General features: G+C 44.8%; 1 protein-coding gene across 2 annotated transcripts in view; it reads left to right on the forward strand.

The window, feature by feature from the left end:
* The window catches only part of enpp2 (ectonucleotide pyrophosphatase/phosphodiesterase 2), a 29796-nt gene that overhangs the window by 5037 nt on the left and 8012 nt on the right, over positions 1–16747 (forward strand). Inside the window, exons 4-18 of one of the 2 annotated variants that reach the window (XM_030369852.1) lie at positions 620–745; positions 2626–2686; positions 3175–3272; positions 3617–3696; positions 3983–4102; positions 5345–5400; positions 8236–8301; positions 9085–9157; positions 10481–10589; positions 10929–11054; positions 11207–11238; positions 11362–11489; positions 13519–13594; positions 14014–14101; positions 15551–15798. In XM_030369852.1, coding sequence (XP_030225712.1) covers positions 620–745; positions 2626–2686; positions 3175–3272; positions 3617–3696; positions 3983–4102; positions 5345–5400; positions 8236–8301; positions 9085–9157; positions 10481–10589; positions 10929–11054; positions 11207–11238; positions 11362–11489; positions 13519–13594; positions 14014–14101; positions 15551–15798 — 1487 coding nt within the window. The remainder of the gene's footprint in view (positions 1–619; positions 746–2625; positions 2687–3174; positions 3273–3616; positions 3697–3982; positions 4103–5344; positions 5401–8235; positions 8302–9084; positions 9158–10480; positions 10590–10928; positions 11055–11206; positions 11239–11361; positions 11490–13518; positions 13595–14013; positions 14102–15550; positions 15799–16747) is intronic. The other variant, XM_030369853.1, reaches the window with a different exon arrangement.

Here is a 16747-nt window from a genome sequence, read left to right on the forward strand (position 1 = left end):
CCACAATAGATATTCATAATTTTTTCTTTGATCACTTCTTCTACTCCTCTGTTCTGCCGGCTATACCCCCCACAAACTAAACACACAAACACATTTAGACAGCCACACACACAGGCCCATGTTGGTGGTCTGTTTTTAATTCAGACTCTCTCCTTCAAGTAGGTGGTCTGTAGAAGCATAAAACAGCAAGTAATCGTAGCCTCCTGCATTGTTCTTGAGCACAAAGCTGTTTCTCATTTGGTGCTGCACTCACCTTCTGCAATAGGTGGTGTAGGTAGCACATAGCAGCTACAGTAGCATGCTGAATAGTGCCACTGCCATATTTAGGGGCCAGGTTTACTTTTGAGGAATTTCACTACATAAATTCAAAATCGGAAATCAAATTAATTAATTAATAATGATAATTATCAATGTAATTAATTAATGATTAGAAAAACTTCAGATGACTTGCCTGACGTGCTTCACATGAGAGTTGACAATGGTCAAACAATTTAGCATTGAAGAAGAACATTATTCGACAATTTGACCAAAGGTCTGTACGCGTTGGTGTGTGTGGGAGTAACTGGGAGCAATGGTGTACTTCCAGTCAGATGACGTTCTCTGTGCTGTCTCCGTACAGAGGGCGGCTACGAGTGTAGTAAGGACCGCTGTGGCGAGGCCCGCAACGACCTCCACGCCTGCCATTGTTCTGAGGACTGCCTGGCCAGAGGAGACTGCTGCACCAACTACAAGAATCTCTGTAGAGGTTTGCAGCTTTCGCTTTTTATTATCGCTTTATCGCTTTTTTCGCTTTTTATTTTTTATTTATTTTTTATTGAATGGATACAGTTCATTTCTTTTTTGGGTCTGTTTCTACTTTTACCTGTTGGAAAGAAATGTCCCCCGGCCAATAAAATAAGAGCTTGCTCAGAACAAACAACACAGCAGTCGGTTCCAGTAAAAATGAATTCGACCTTCCCTCTCCAAGGCGTCGCAAGGAGTTATATATACCTAATCTCAGATTCAGAAACTCGATAATGCAATAGCCAAACTTCTCGGGTGGAAAACTGCACAGGGTTTCCTTATTTTATACCTAGAGTTTCATACGAATTCAGGGAGTGACTCATTGAGGGTCGCAAGATGGAGGTTTCAGAAGAAGATTTGAAGAAATGTATTTTTACCGTGGTGGGTCGACTACACAGATTTGATTTCAAACTTTTACAGACACTTTGTATGAGGACGTTGGTGTCCGGACAGGAAGTTTTTCGCTTGTCTTCCCACTGGTACAGGAAAAGATTAGTTTGCGTGTGGCTGGCATACAGCACTACGGTAATAGCGCTGTAGAAGAGTCTTGCAATCAGGGCAGAACACATTGGCATGACGGGTTACGCCAACAGGTAAATGTTATAAAGTGCTTTTCTAACCGGTGGCCACTCAAAGCGCTTGACAATATTGCTTATCATTCACCCAGCGTCGGCGGAGTCAGCCATGCAAGGCAACAGCTAGCTCGTCTAGAGCAGTTAGGGTGAGGTGCCTTAGTCTCCTCACCCTAGGGGAGGGAGCTGGTTAATCTCACCTAGGGACACCTAGACTCATCTAGTAGGAGCCGGGGTTCGAACTAGCAACCTTCCGGTTACCAGCCGAGCCGCTGTACCTCCTGAGCCAAGCACCGCCCAGGTCCTGTTAGCTCTTCTACAAGTGTCGACAGACACAACCTTTTTGTTTTTGTATCCCCTTCCCGTATCACGTTTGTTATGCTTCCGCCGGACAGTTTGTTTCCAAGCCAGACAAATATGCGCCTACAGATCTGGGCCCCCGAAAGGCCCCCCCTTCACACATGATTTGAGTTTGTTTGCCGTCAGACTTTAGATGTTAATCTAAAGCCTGATTTTTGAGACTAGTATATACCTAACGAGTAAGTCAAGGTTATTTAAATTAAGCAAACATTATGAGAGAAAACAGATTATTTAAAAACCAATAAGACCTACCCCAAGTTAGCCCACGCTATCGGTCGCGTGTGTGCCTGGTATGCGGCCGATTTGCTCGCACGATGATTCCAGCCGCTACGCTCCTCAACAGACATACTATACCTCCAAGGATGTCCATGCAAAGCCAGCATCCTGCCAGAGTGTGCCCCTCCCTCCAAATCCCAGTTTTAGGGTGAAATATCGGTTAAAGAAACCGGGATTGTTGTTTGACCATACCGGCCGGTTTTCTTATTTTCTTCGATTAAACACCTGTCATCTATTAACCAGCTCCCTCCCCTTGCTCCCCCTCTCCCCTTCCCCTCTCCCCTCTCCCCTCTCCCCTCGCCCCTCGCCCCTCGCCCCTCTCCCCTCTCTCCTCTCCCCTCTCCCCTCTCCCCTCTCCCCTCTCCCCTCTCTCCTCTCTCCTCTCCCTTCTCCCCTCTCCCCTCTTCCCTCTCCCCTCTCCCCCTCTACCCCTCTCCCCTCTCCCCTCTCCCCTCTCCCCTCTCCCCCTCTCCCCTCTACCCCTCTCCCCTCTCCCCTCTCCCCTCTCCCCTCTCACCTCTCCCCTCTCCCCTCTACTCTCTCCCCTCTCCCCTCTACTCTCTCCCCTCTCCCCTCTCCCCTCTCCCCTCTCCCCTCTCCCCTCTCCCCACACACCCCTCCCTTCTCCCTGCAGGAGACACACCATGGCTGCAGGAGGAGTGTGAGGAGATCCGGGCCCCGGAGTGCCCTGCTGGGTAAGAGGAACACGCATGACCCTCTGCCCAGCGTGGGCCCATGCTGCAGGCCGCTGGAGCCCCAGTGGGCCTTCTCTCAAGTTCAATGGTTCAATCGTCAGATGCACAGAACAACACAAAGTCAGATCGGCTCTGAAATCAGTCAAAGGCCACAACCTGTTTAGGGCCTTATGTTCTAGAAAGGTACAATATGCTTCAGGAAATTATAAATATACTACAAAGGAGATTATATACCAGATTTATCATTTAGCTGACAAATCAAAATATTTTTTGTGGTTATGTTAACATCATCTTCATAGTTGTCATGTTTCATAACGATAGCAAGTCATCCTTTGCCATCACCAGCACCTCCACCATCACATTTTCAGCGATTACTCAAGCTCATTGCTGGACTGAAATAACTGCTTGCTTTTAGTAATTTAATGTTGGTGTTTTTGTATTTATGTGTGTGTACGCGTGTTTGTGTGTGTGTGTGTGCGTCTGTGTAGGTTTGTGCGTCCCCCACTCATCATGCTGTCGGTGGACGGCTTCAGGGCGTCCTACATGAAGCGGGGCGGCAGCGTCATGCCCAACATCGAGAAGCTGCGTACGTTGGCCTCGTATCGGGACACCTGTTTTTACTTCATGGTTCCGAGGATTGACACGGAATTATTTGCCTACCAAAATGTGTCTTACTCTTCTTGCTATTTTTCCAATAGATCAGGTTGAAGGAGCTTAACTGTTTAAGCACATTACAATTTTTACATTCAGGGGATTTAGCAGACGCTTTCATCCAAAGCGTCCAAAAAAAGGTTCATGATGACATTCACACACAAACTCACACAGCAAGTCAACCATGCAACCATGCAGGCGTTTTGCCCACATTATAGGGTTGGACCATGCTAAATGATCTCACTAAAACAACTAACCGCAGCCTTTTCCCCCTCCTAGGAACATGTGGTACTCATGCACCCTACATGAGACCGGTTTATCCATCCAAAACATTCCCCAACCTTTACTCCCTGGCCACGGTATGTTTACCCCCCCAACACACACACACACACACACACACACACACACAAACACCTACAGACAAACGTACAGACAGACATACATGCACATACACACATACACACACAAACACACACACATACACGCATACAAACACACACACCCACACACAGACACACAAACACACACATACAACATCACAATCATTATAGTGGGGTTAACGATTATGTCAGATTCATGCAATATTTGCTTAATTTAGAGATCTTTAAAGATCACTAGATCCATTATTTTTTAAATGTTTCGCAGGGCCTCTACCCGGAGTCTCACGGGATCGTTGGGAACTCCATGCATGACCCCGGGTTTGATTCAACCTTCACCCTGAAGGGCAGAGAGAAACTCAACCATCGCTGGTGGGGCGGGCAGCCCGTGAGTTCCCTCCTTCCTCTTTCCTCCCTCCCTATTCTCCCTCTTTTCATATTACTTAACCTTTGTTTTCCTTGTTAATCTATCCTCATGTTGGAATCCATGGTGCATCATGGTGCATCATGGTACATGCCATCTATTAGCTTCTCGTAAGACCACCCCTAGTGTGAAGATGATTTAAGTTGTTTTGAATTGGATTTAAACTAAGGTAAAGGTGTTAATGTCGATTAACCATAACCCTATGCTCCTGCAGTGTAATAAGTAAGGAATAATCACCGAGAGGCCGGGCAATAAACAGTTTGATATGCCCGGCTCGTGGACGGCTTACCGCCCGAGACGAAGTCGAGGGCGGTAACCTTCCGCGAGCCGGGCATATCAAACTGTTTATTGCCCTGCCTTGAGGTGATTATTCCGTTTATTCTACTTCGCGCCGGCCAACATAATAAAACAATTCATATACTTTAATAATTAGCCTTTTTCTTATTCGTATTGCATGCTTATTAAATGTATGCTCTGTTTAACTACATCTCCCTCGAAAAGTAGTTCCCTTTAGAACTACGGTGAATAACGTTAGCTCAACTGTAGGTAACGCGTCTCTATAGCAACCACACAAGGTTGCAACTGATCACTAGTTTAACAACGTAGTTGTTACATTCGTATCAAGTCAGCTTTAATGACGATCGATCAAACATGCACTCCTTGGTTTATTTTTACAACGGACCTTATGTTTGAAATGTATGTGATAAAAAAACGATACAAGCGGCGTATTGATCTACAGTGCTCAGTCAGCAGCAAGTAGAACCGACAAGTCAGCGGGCAATATGCCGGATTAATGCACCCCTCCCAGCCAATCAGAATCGAGCATTCTTAAATGAAGTAGAATAATTGCTATTACTGCATTATTTAATGTTACAAATGTTTGTTAATATACCCTTATTGTAAAGGGTTACGGTTAGGAGTATTCTGTCAATGAGGTTTTAAAATGCAAGTTATTTCCTCTGCTCATCACGAGGGTTAGGGTTAGTTGCACTAGGGTGAAGTTGCACTATGAACACAGTGCAATATGATATGATCATCATAGAGATAACCTGGTGTTGGAACGCATTGGCTCTGCCCAGGGTCACACAGGCTTCTCTGGTGCAAAGTGGGGACAGTTTGAATGACTGGTTCAGTGCCTGGCTGCACGGTGATGTGAGTGTTGCTGAAGCATGCCCCTGACCTGTTCTCCCCGCCTGCTTCTCCTAGATCTGGATCACAGCCATCAAGCAGGGCCTCAAGGCCGCCACTTTCTTCTGGCCCATGTAAGTCCTCATCGTCCTGTTGGCTTCATGGCCATGTATATGGAGCTCACGTATCAGCAGAAGTGTTACGTCCAAACACTTGTTCCCCGGCCTTTCTGCTTTGTTCCCCTAGTGAACAAAAAGCAGTGTTGTGAAAATGTGTACAATACGTCTACATCTCAACTGTTGTTGAGCAGTGTTCTTAAAAGGGACTTTATTAATACATTTAGACTTACCCGCCACTCTCTAATTCAAGTTGACTAGCTCAAATGTGGAAAAATATCAAATTTCGAGACACTATAACTCAAACGCCCATTCTTCCTTCTCCCTTCCTTCATGTTCCTATCGATCTCAGCGGGGCAATTGTTCTAGAAACCGATTTAGCGACGTTAACTTGTTTCAGTTAGTGGCGAGAAGGCCCTCCAAAGTCAACAGAACATGTCCGTTCATGTTCCTGCCGCCCATGCAAGGCAGCGGACGCCTGCCAAACGTATAGCTTATGAACACAAAGGATCCCACATTTATGGACACAGAGAAGGCTTTGATAGTGTGTGTACGTGTGTGCGGTGTCTGTGTGTGTGTGTGTGTGCGTGTGCGTGTGTGTGTGTGTTTGTGTGTTAGTGGGTGGGTGGGTAGGGGGACTTGTGTGTGTGTGTGTGTGTGGTGGGGGGGGAGGGGGGTGTTTGTATGTATTTATTGGTGTGTGTGTGTGTGTTCATGTGCATTTGTGCGTGTCTGTTCACGTATGTGTGTCGGTGAGTAGGGGGATGTGTGAGTGTGTGTTTGTGTGTTGTGGGTATGGGGATGTGTGTGTTTTTGCATGTGTGCGGGTGGTTAAGGAGAGGTGTGTGTGTGTTTGTGAGCGTGTGTGTGTGTGTGGGTAGGTAAGGGGATGTCTATGTGTGTGTGTGTGTGTGTGTGTGTGTGTGCATTGCGGGTCCCTAGAGATGGATGGCGTTGGGGTGTTTTTACAGCAATTTGTGCAAATGGGCCGCTCTGCCGGCCGGGGCCGCAGACCAGCGGAGCTGCCGAGACGCAGGGGGACACCCTTTTAGAGCGCCTCCGTTGCCATTGGCAACCCCCACGACTCTTACACAAACACACACACATGTGTCTCTGTGGGTGTCTTCCCGTGAATGCATGTGAAGCAGTTTGACATATTACAGTGTTTTCATTTGGATGATTCGATTTGAGTTGTATTTGAGTACATTTGTGCCTTTGTGTGCGTGCCAGTGCCAGTGCCTGTGTGTGTGTGTGTGTGTGTGTGTGTGTGTGTGTGTGTGTGTGTGTGTGTGTGTGTGTGTGTGTGTGTGTGTGTGTATGTGTGTGTGTGTGTGTGTGTGTGTGTGTGTGTGTGTGTGTGTGGGTGAGAGGGTGAGAGGGTGGGTGTGTGTGTGTGTATGCTTGCGTGATGGTATGAGTGTGTGCGTGTGTGCGTGTGTGTGTGGGTGAGAGGGTGGGTGTGTGTGTGTGTGTGGTTGCGTGATGGTGTGAGTGTGTGTGGGTGTGCGTGCGTGTGCGGCTGTGTGTTTGCTGCAGGCTGACAGAGCGGGTCTGTGTGCATGCGGTACTCCGTATACTCTGTTAAAGTGCCCCCCCAGACATGGTTGGTGAGCTGCAGTACTGGGGAGCAGAGGCTGCAGGCAGGGACCCAAAAGTCCCTCTTTTGCCACCACCTTCCCTCTCCCAAGAACCACACACACACACACACACACACACACACACACACACACACACACACACACACACACACACACACACACACACACACACACGCGCGCGCGCGCACACACGCACACACATTGCAGACGAGAGAGAGAGAGAGAGAGAGACTCATCAAGAAGCAGTGTCAACATTGGAAAGTGTTGAGTAATTAACGGGTTGTATACAATCATTAACTAATGTGATGGAGATCAGAAGAATAGCGGGGACCCCCATAAAGTAAACGAGGATTCATTCTTTCATTCATCATTCATTCATCCGTCATCAAGTCCCTGAATGACAATTTTCAACGACAATGAGAAGCAATATGGTCAGTAATACCTCTCTATGTATCTATATTTCGACTCAAGATAAAAGCGGTCTTGGAATAGGTAACTTAAAACATAATGCCTGAACCCCACACAGTGGTGAAGGTCCCAGAGAGTGGGAGGCCCAAACCACAGCGAGTGCGAATTACCCTGCATATCTGTAGCGTTACCAAGAATCATATTGTTTTAACAGGGCAAAGCACACAGTCTTTCTTCGCTCGCTTCATATAGGTCTATTTTGGACGCGAAAATTCAGAAACCGCATTTTTGTGTCCGTCCTGTCATGGCCGTGTGCTTTGCCCCCCCCCCCCCCCCCCCCCCCCCCCCCCCAGTAATTGTACCTCAACACGTCAAGCAAGAGTAGGAGAGCTGACAGCTGTTCACCCTGGTTCTCTCTCTGGTGTTGCTGAGGAACTGTGTTGTGACTTTCAGGTGGTTTGGAGCGAGGCAGAGCGTGGTTTAGTTCAGAATATCTGAACCATTGAGTGTCTTAGGGGGTTTCGAGTTTGTCGTTGAATGCACAGAACTGTTTTATTTGTATGTGTGTGTATCGGACTCTTTAAGGAACAGGATTAAGATAGTACGCCAGTTATCACAGCCTTACTACTGAAGGAAATCGATTTGATCAGATTACTATAGATGACAATAGATTATAATCAAGATAAATTATTATACATAAATATAAAAAGTATGAGAAAAGTGAATGCATATGTTCACGGATGTGGGCTACAAATTAAAACTTCAAGTCGTTTATTGATTTCAATTTGATTGGTGTGTATCTGTGTGTCTGTGTGTGTGTGTGTGCGCGTGTGTGTGTGTATTTCAGTGCGATTCCTCTCCAGCGGAGAATCCTGACCATGCTGCAGTGGCTGCATCTCCCCGAGGGCGAGAGGTGAGCTACATCACATCGCTCTGCGTCTGTGCTCTCAGTTTGTTTAGATCTGACTCAGCATCAGTGCCTATACCTGGAGCATGGCCATTATATACAAAGCAGCCATGTGGGGAATGTGCGCAATGCACAGTTTGACCGTACTCCTAGAGCCAGTGAAGAAGTGGAATTATTTCTGTACATGATATGTACGCATATTCTGAAAATAATAATAGCGTTAGTAATAATAAATAACTGTAAGAAGAAATAACAAGTTCCCGCAAATCCAACCAGTGTATTCCTGCCTGTATGTACTTTTTTCGGCAACTTATAACTTTAACGTGCAATATGTTCAGAAGAGAACCCACACTTTCTCACTAACGTGTTATGGCTCTCAGAAGATAACGTGCCTAGTTACGTTTTCACGGCACTTACTTTGCAAAGGGTCTACGACGTGTTGGACTTCAACAAAGCACAGAGCTCCGGTTATCTCAGTCAGAGCTTGAGCGGACAGTTCACTTACCAGCCAAAGGGGTCACTAATGAGAAGGGATTTCTCATTCTCACACATAGTCCCTTAAACAAACGACTTTCACAAGTATCTTTCCCTAAAACGGCCTCTTATTAACTTCTTATTAATACTTTGTATTCACTTCATCATTTTTCTTTTACTAATTTCTTACTACTACTTTTACTAATTCTACTACTATTACTTCTACTACTCATACTTCGGCTGCTTCTCCTACCACGGATACTAAATACATTCCCGACCATGTGTGACAGTATTCCCAACCCTGTTCTGTCTCAGGCCCTACGTCTACGCCATGCACTCGGAGCAGTCGGACGCGTATGGACACAAATTTGGCCCCTTGAGTCCAGAGGTGAGTGCACCGGCACTCCTCTGGTTTACATCTAATATCCAGCCAGTGAGGATGTGCACGTGTGTGTGTGTGTGTGTGTGTGTGTGTGTGTGTGTGTGTGTGTGTGTGTGTGTGTGTGTGTGTGTGTGTGTGTGTGTGTGTGTGTGTGTGTGTGTGTGTGTGTGTGTACATGTGTATGAGTACATGTATGTGTGTGTGTGTAGATGTGTACGTGTGTGTGTGTGTGTGTGTGTGTGTGTGTGTGTGTGTGTGTGTGTGTGTGTGTGTGTGTGTGAGTACATGTGTGTGTGTGTGCGTGTACATGTGTATGAGTACATGTGTGTGTGTGTGTACATGTGTATGAGTACATGTTTGTGTGTGTGTGTGAGTGTGTGTATATGAGTACATGTGTGTGTGTAGATGTGTATGTGTGTGTGCGTACATGTGTATGTGTGTGTGTGTGTGTGTGTGTGTGTGTGTGTGTGTGTGTGTGTGTGTGTGTGTGTGTGTGTGTGTGTAGATGTGTATGTGTGTGTGTGTGTGTGTACATGTGTATGAGTACATGTATGTGTGTGTGTGTGTGTGTGTGTGTGTGTGTGTGTGTGTGTGTGTGTGTGTGTGTGTGTGTGTGTGTGTGTGTGTGTGTGTGTGTGTGTGTGTGTGTGCGTGTGTGTGTGTGTGTGTGTTTGAGTGTATGTGTGTACGTGTGTGAGAGAGAGGGGATTTCCACTTGCCTGGTCCCAGGAAAGCATATGACACAGTACACAGACCAGAAGCTCCATTTTCACATGACGCGAACAAGCATAAACTAATTTCTACTGATATTCTGTGGACGTGACACTAAAGGGGTTTCTGCGTCATCTCCAGATGAAAGCTGAACTCTCTTACTCTTTATTTTTTATTTAGATATTCAATGGCACATTGATTACATTGCTGGGAACATGACAGAGTTAGCCAAACATGCAAATTGTTATTTAGTACTTGGACGGAAGTGAAATCTTTCGTATTAACTCAAATTTCAAATCAAGTTTTGATTTACGATGTGAAATATCAAAAATAAATCTCGGCTCTCTCATGGTCCTTAATGTGGTCAATTCTTTATTTGATGCAATGATATACTGTTTAATACACAAACTACTATACTCAAAATTGTGTATTAAGACATATTTTGTGTATATATTTTTTCGTTTATTTGTTACATTTTTCTGGAACCTATCTTTGAATAATATTACTGTTCTGTAGTTTATGCTGTGACCCCCATCTGGGATTAGTAGTTATCGTGCTCAGTGATCATACGATCCTTCCTGCCAGGGCACTATAGCTGTGCTCTGTGATTGGCTCCAGGTGAACATCCCTCTGAGGGTGATTGACAGGATCGTCGGCCAACTGATGGATGGCCTGAAACAGATGAGACTCGATCGCTGTGTCAATGTCATCCTGGTGGGAGATCACGGTACACACACACACACAAAACCCCTGGTCCGCAGACTCCTTCAAGGGTGCTAATTTGTTGAGAATTAGAAAGTGATCATGAAAACGACATGCAGAATAAAAAATATTACTTTTTTTTTTAATGGACAAACACATTTGTGTATGAAATGTACATTCCTCTCATGTCTATTGGGTCCACATAAGATGGTAATGTAATGCCATCTTCTATTCTTTCTAATGGCTTTTTTTGGATACATTAAATAGTATCAAACTATATTTTATTATGGTTAGAAAGCCCTATCTAGGGACGAGTATTGCCAATTGGCACGGTACTATAGTATTTATTCTGATCTGCCCTCAGGTATGGAGGATGCCAGTTGTGAGAGGACAGAGTTCCTCAGCAACTACATGTCCAACGTTGATGACATCATCCTTGTCCCTGGGTCGCTAGGCAGAATTCGCTCCAGGCATCCCAACAATCCAAAATGTAAGTCGAACAGGAGAGAAGAGAGGGAATACATAGAGGAATGGAAATAAGTATACTGAACCTATTTGTAAATAGAAAATGTATAATATTATATTCATCATTGTAAAGCTATGGGAAAACTTTGTCATACTATAATGGTTTTTCATTTTCAGATGACCCAAAGGCTCTCGTTGCAAATCTAACGGTATGTCAATTCTAAATGTTTACATTTCTTTTGGCAAGTTGACCCGATTCGTATAGTACGTTTCTCTTATCTTGAAAGAATACTTCTCACACTAACCAACTAAAGGGTATTTGTCTTATTTAGTGTAAAAAACCTGAGCAACACTTCAAGCCGTACTTGAAGCAGCACCTTCCCAAACGGCTGCACTACGCCAACAACCGCCGCATCGAGGACATCCATCTTCTGGTGGAGAGGAAGTGGCATGTGGCCAGGTACTGTCACGTTTCCATGCATTCACCTCAATGAAAACGCTTTTATTTATCACCAATGATACCAACAAGTTAGTATGAACGAACTTCTTTGGTCCCTTTCATTACAATTAGGGCATTTAGCAGACACTTTTATCCAAAGCGACTTACATCGGTTAATACACACATTGACACACCGACGGCAGAGTCAACCATGCAAGGCGACAGCCCGCTCGTCAGGAGCAGTTAGGGTTAAGTGTCTTGCTCAGGGACGCATCGACACTCAGCTAGGAGGAGCTGGGGATCGAACTAGCAACCATTCCGTTACAAGACAACTGCTCTAACACCTGAGCTAAGCCGACCCTTTCATATGTTTTATGCAAAAAATACCGGGCAGGGAGTTGTAATTGCTGCATATTATTTGTGTATCACGCTAGACTTTTCAACCTTGGAGCTTTTTCCCCACTTCTTTTTGAAGTTGTTATCGCTGATACCAAAAAAAAAAAATGTTGCTTTATATTGCTTTCAGCTATTCAAACAATCAAAGATGATGGTTTGGTTTGGGCTAAGGCGGACTGTTACATATTGTTTCATGCATACACATCTGTCTGAGCGTTCATAACATCCAATATACCTCAACACCAATAACAGACGGACTAGCTAAACCCAAACCACCTCTTGTCTGAGGGTGGCTATAATCCTCCTATGTTCCCCCTTTGGACATTTGTCTGTCGTAGTGCCAGCACTAGTATTCTGTGTGCTGTTTTTAATGCTGTGTCTACAAATTTCAAGTTTCGAGGGTAACAGGTCAATCTCATCACAGATGTGTGAAAACCACTTCTTGTCAGGTTAATTCAACTGTCACGCTAACCACTACATAGACATTAAACCTTGACGTTGTGCAGTGTCTCCAAAGCAAAACCGGCAATGAAGTCATCAGAGTCAACACTCAGAACAAACTTAAGTGGGGCAACATGTGTGTGTGGGCGGATGTGTGTGTGTGTGTGTGTGTGTGTTTATGGGTGGTTTTGTGCATGTGTGTTTATGGTAAAAAACAGGCTCCCTCTTAAAAGGTGTGAGCTTGTCAGAACTGTAAACTGTGAGAAACCCATACCACACACTCAAACACACACACACACACACACACACACACACACACACACACACACACACACACACACACACACACACACACACACACAGATACTTCTTAATGAAAGACATCTTTAAGGTTAAGGTATAGCAGAGAAAAATAGATTGACACTGAAGCAGTGAGCAGCACTGTAGGAATGTTAACCCTCTCACAGATATGCACACTCTTAACACACGCTTCTGTAAATCCTCCAGCAGCTAACTGCTGAGCCCAAATGAAACAGCCGGTCTGTGCCCCTTGGAGCTCCAGCTAGCGATCTGCATGCTCTGCGTGCTTGTGGCTTCACAGACAGACGGACAGACATCCAGATATATGCATGAACACAGTGCATCACTTGACGTGGTGTTTTGATAGACACTCGAGGCATTTTCTCTACGAAAGCCCAGCAGACAGACTGGTGTAAAGGAGCGGTTCTCCCTCGCTGGCCATATAGTAAACATCACTGTATACAAACCACAATTGAACCTTCAAAATGTTAAATGTCATAACATGGGTCCGTTTTCTCTAGTGTAGCATGTTCAATTGGCAAGTGTGATGGAACCGAACTAAAGCTAAGATTGTATAAATTGAGACATACAATCGTCACGGTTACGAAGGTACTCTTAAAGACGCCTGCTGTATGCAAACCTCTTCCGTATGAGCATAGTCACACACAGGGTAAATGTCCTTGTTTGAGCTTCTAGACAAGCAACGTTTTATTGTAACACAAGAAAGAGCTTCACTTTTGAGTCTTTTTGTACAGTATTTAGAAAATAATGCAAACTTTTCTTCAAACCTTGTCGTTTCTGGCTGGGTTCTAAGTATCAAGGTGAAGTTGGGAACCACTGATCCAGCTTGCGGTATTTAGAGGAGACGCAAGAGAAAGGCTCGTCTTTTTACCTTTGACCCTTTGCCTTCCAGGAAAGGGCCGGAGGGAAAGAGGCACTGTGGCTTCTTAGGGGACCACGGCTACGACAACAAGATCACCAGCATGCAGGTGAGCTCCGCGCCGGGGAACCCCCTACTCCACACGGAGGTCCCCCTCGTTTCCCACGTCCTCACGATGTGTCCTGGCCAATTGTAGCGCACTGTGAGGACGTTTACTCAGGATCGGTCCTGACACAGCGCCGCAAATAGAACCGTGGATGACGGCGAGTGAGTTTAAACGCTTCGGACACAGGGAGAATAACGTGTTTCCTGCTAACCGCAACACTTTTTCTGTCGTATATAAATGCCGCGGGTACCTTTTTTTTTTTTCACTTTTTTCCTCGGACAAAGCCAATGTCATTCAGCCCTGCAGTTCCCTCTCTGGTGCCAGATTATTATCGTATATTATTCTGCCGTTTTACATTACGTTTCACAACGGTTTCTGTATTATTTGTTTTTAACGCTTTCTCCCCTGCTTTTCTTGTCCAGACCACGTTTTTAGGATACGGGCCTACCTTTAGGTTCAAGACTAAAGTGCCACCCTTTGAAAACATTGAGCTTTATAATGTCATGTGCGGTAAGACATCGCTTTTATTCCTTGTAAACCGTTTTTACTACATTATGTTCCGACCAAGTAGTTTGATTGAACAAGAAGCAATCCAAGAGCACTGATAGAATATAACGGTACTTTTTGACTAAACCTCTTTCACTTTGCTTTATAAGGTTTTCCAATAACCGTTAATTACATTAACGATCATAAAACGTTTATGTTTCATGGGAAACACATGCCCCAAAAGTAACTATCAACAGACTCGTATTTCAATCACTACGCTATAAATGGAAATACACTGATTAATGTACATGATAAAAAGTAACTGGCCTGCAGTAACATTTTCCTGCAAGTAGCTTGCTATGTCGTGTAGAGCTACACCACGTAGCAAGGAAATGTGAAGGAGCCTTTTTGTATGTTGCTTGGCAACAGTTCTGTCCTACTCAAGTTGCAGAACTATTTGTGCTGCTGGAGCCAAATAGATAGACATAGATAAGCAAACAAATCATCATCTGTAACTATTACTGCTAGTTAATAAATTGCGCTTTTAACGTTGCATAAAACACTCAAGGTTGTGCTGTTATACTGAATATTAGCTCAGCTGTGAATATCTTCGACACTCTGACTTTTCGGAATCAAATCTATGACCGAATCCCAGCCATGCTGATATTCAGTATAACAGCACTCCCTCTCGTTTATTATTGTCTAAGTTAGACAAGGTGAGAGTGCATGGTTGTAAATGCTACCTTGAGTGAAAAATTCCTGCGTTCATTGAGTTTAATTGTAGACAAAAATTGTGCTAATAATGTGCCCATGTTCAAAGGCCCTTGTATTGTCAATCAACATAATGGCGTAAGACATGCTATTTATTCATACAGTTTGTGGCACAGCCTTCAATTAAATACTGTACAACAACACATTTAAAAAAACATTTCATCAAACACTTTCTTTGATTCATGTGACTGTGAGCATGGGACCAGTAAGTCCAAAATGAGCTCCTGACAACAGCCCATGGCGTGTAGATTCAACCACCTCGGGTTCGATTTTAAAACGATTGCTTAGCCGGGACATTATTCGAATCTGACAGGTAGAAAGACAGAATTCTAAAAGTACATTCTGGACTCTGGTTGTTATACGCAGTGTATCTCCGACCAACACCATTAATTAAAGGGGACATATTATACCACCAGGTATGAGTGTGATTAGCCGTTACAAGCCGTTTTGAAAATCTGCTTTTTGTGACATCACAAGTGGGCGTGTCCACCTAGATGCATGACGGATAGATGAGCAACGTTTGCTACAGTCCACTGGGTAGGCTGGTAGACTGATCTATCCAGCACACATCTAGGCCACGCGGCCACTGTCCAAAGAGGCAGAGAGATTTTCCAAAGGGTTTGTTACGGCTCATCCCACGCACACCTGGTGGTGTAACACGTCACCTTTAACTATCCCCCCCCCCCCCCCCCCCGTCCTCAGACCTCCTGGGTCTGAAGCCGGCCGCCAACAACGGGACCCACGGCAGCCTGAACCACCTGCTGAGGAGCCCAGTCTTCAGGCCCGCCATGCCCGAGGAGGTGTCCAGGCCGTCGCCGCCAGCCCCCGTTCCCACGGTAACAGACGACCTGGGCTGCGCCTGCGACGACAAGGTCAGCCTCGATGTCTCGGCGGCAGCCCCGGAGCGTTCTAGCAAACGTCACGGACAACAGCGCTTTGAGGCCATGCAGGTGGGCACTGCTGTTCACCATGCTAGACGTTGGTCGACGTCGTACCGCGCAAAACTGTAACATGACGTTATAAGGTCGTAAAAGAAAAAGAGTAGTTAAAGGTGACTATATTATACAACCAGGTGTGAGTGTGATTAGCCGTTACAAGCCGTTGGGCGATGTCAGAAGAGGTGGGCGTGTCCAGGTGGGCGTGACCATCACACTCCCACCTGGTAGTATAATATGTCACCTTTTAAATCTTGCCAAAGACATTTGATTTGATATTTTGGTCTTCAGAGGTCCAACTGTTAGCATGCCCTCAAAGTGTTGCCTGTGGTGTTTGTTGATGTTATGCTAACGTTGATCATTGTAGCTTCTTTTTTTTCTCTATGTGATTGCAGACCACTCTGGGAAAACTGTGAATATTCAATAATATGTGGGCTTTCTCAATATTTTTTGCAATATCTGTAGCCTAGAAACAAGGGTATATCATGTAAGTAGGGATCGACCGATATATCGGTCGGCCGATATTATCGGCCGATATTCGCGTTTTTTACGTGTATCGGTATCGGCCGATACGCGGCCGATTTTCGCCGATTTTTTTTTTTTTTTTTTTTTTTTTTTTTTTTTTAACTTGTTCTACCTCACCTGTTTTTACTATTTGTTAAATATAGTTTTTTATATTGAAGTTCAATAAATGTTCCTTTTTTTTAATTGAGACTTGTAACATTTGTTATCAGTGTCATTTTTATGATTGAGGGAGCAAAAAAAAAAAAAAAAAAAAAAAAAAAAAAAGTAGTATCGGCTCTAAATATCGGTATCGCCGTATCGGCGTATCGGCTAAGGCTGATGAAAAAATATCGGTATCGTATCGGCCCTAAAAAATCCGTATCGGTCGATCCCTACATGTAAGTGTATAATGTGTTGCTGTACGACTTCAACACATTACAGTTGTAAAAGGGTCAGAGCA

The sequence above is a fragment of the Gadus morhua genome, chromosome 11 (genome assembly GCF_902167405.1).
Source record: "Gadus morhua chromosome 11, gadMor3.0, whole genome shotgun sequence".
Taxonomy (NCBI): Eukaryota; Metazoa; Chordata; class Actinopteri; order Gadiformes; family Gadidae; genus Gadus; species Gadus morhua.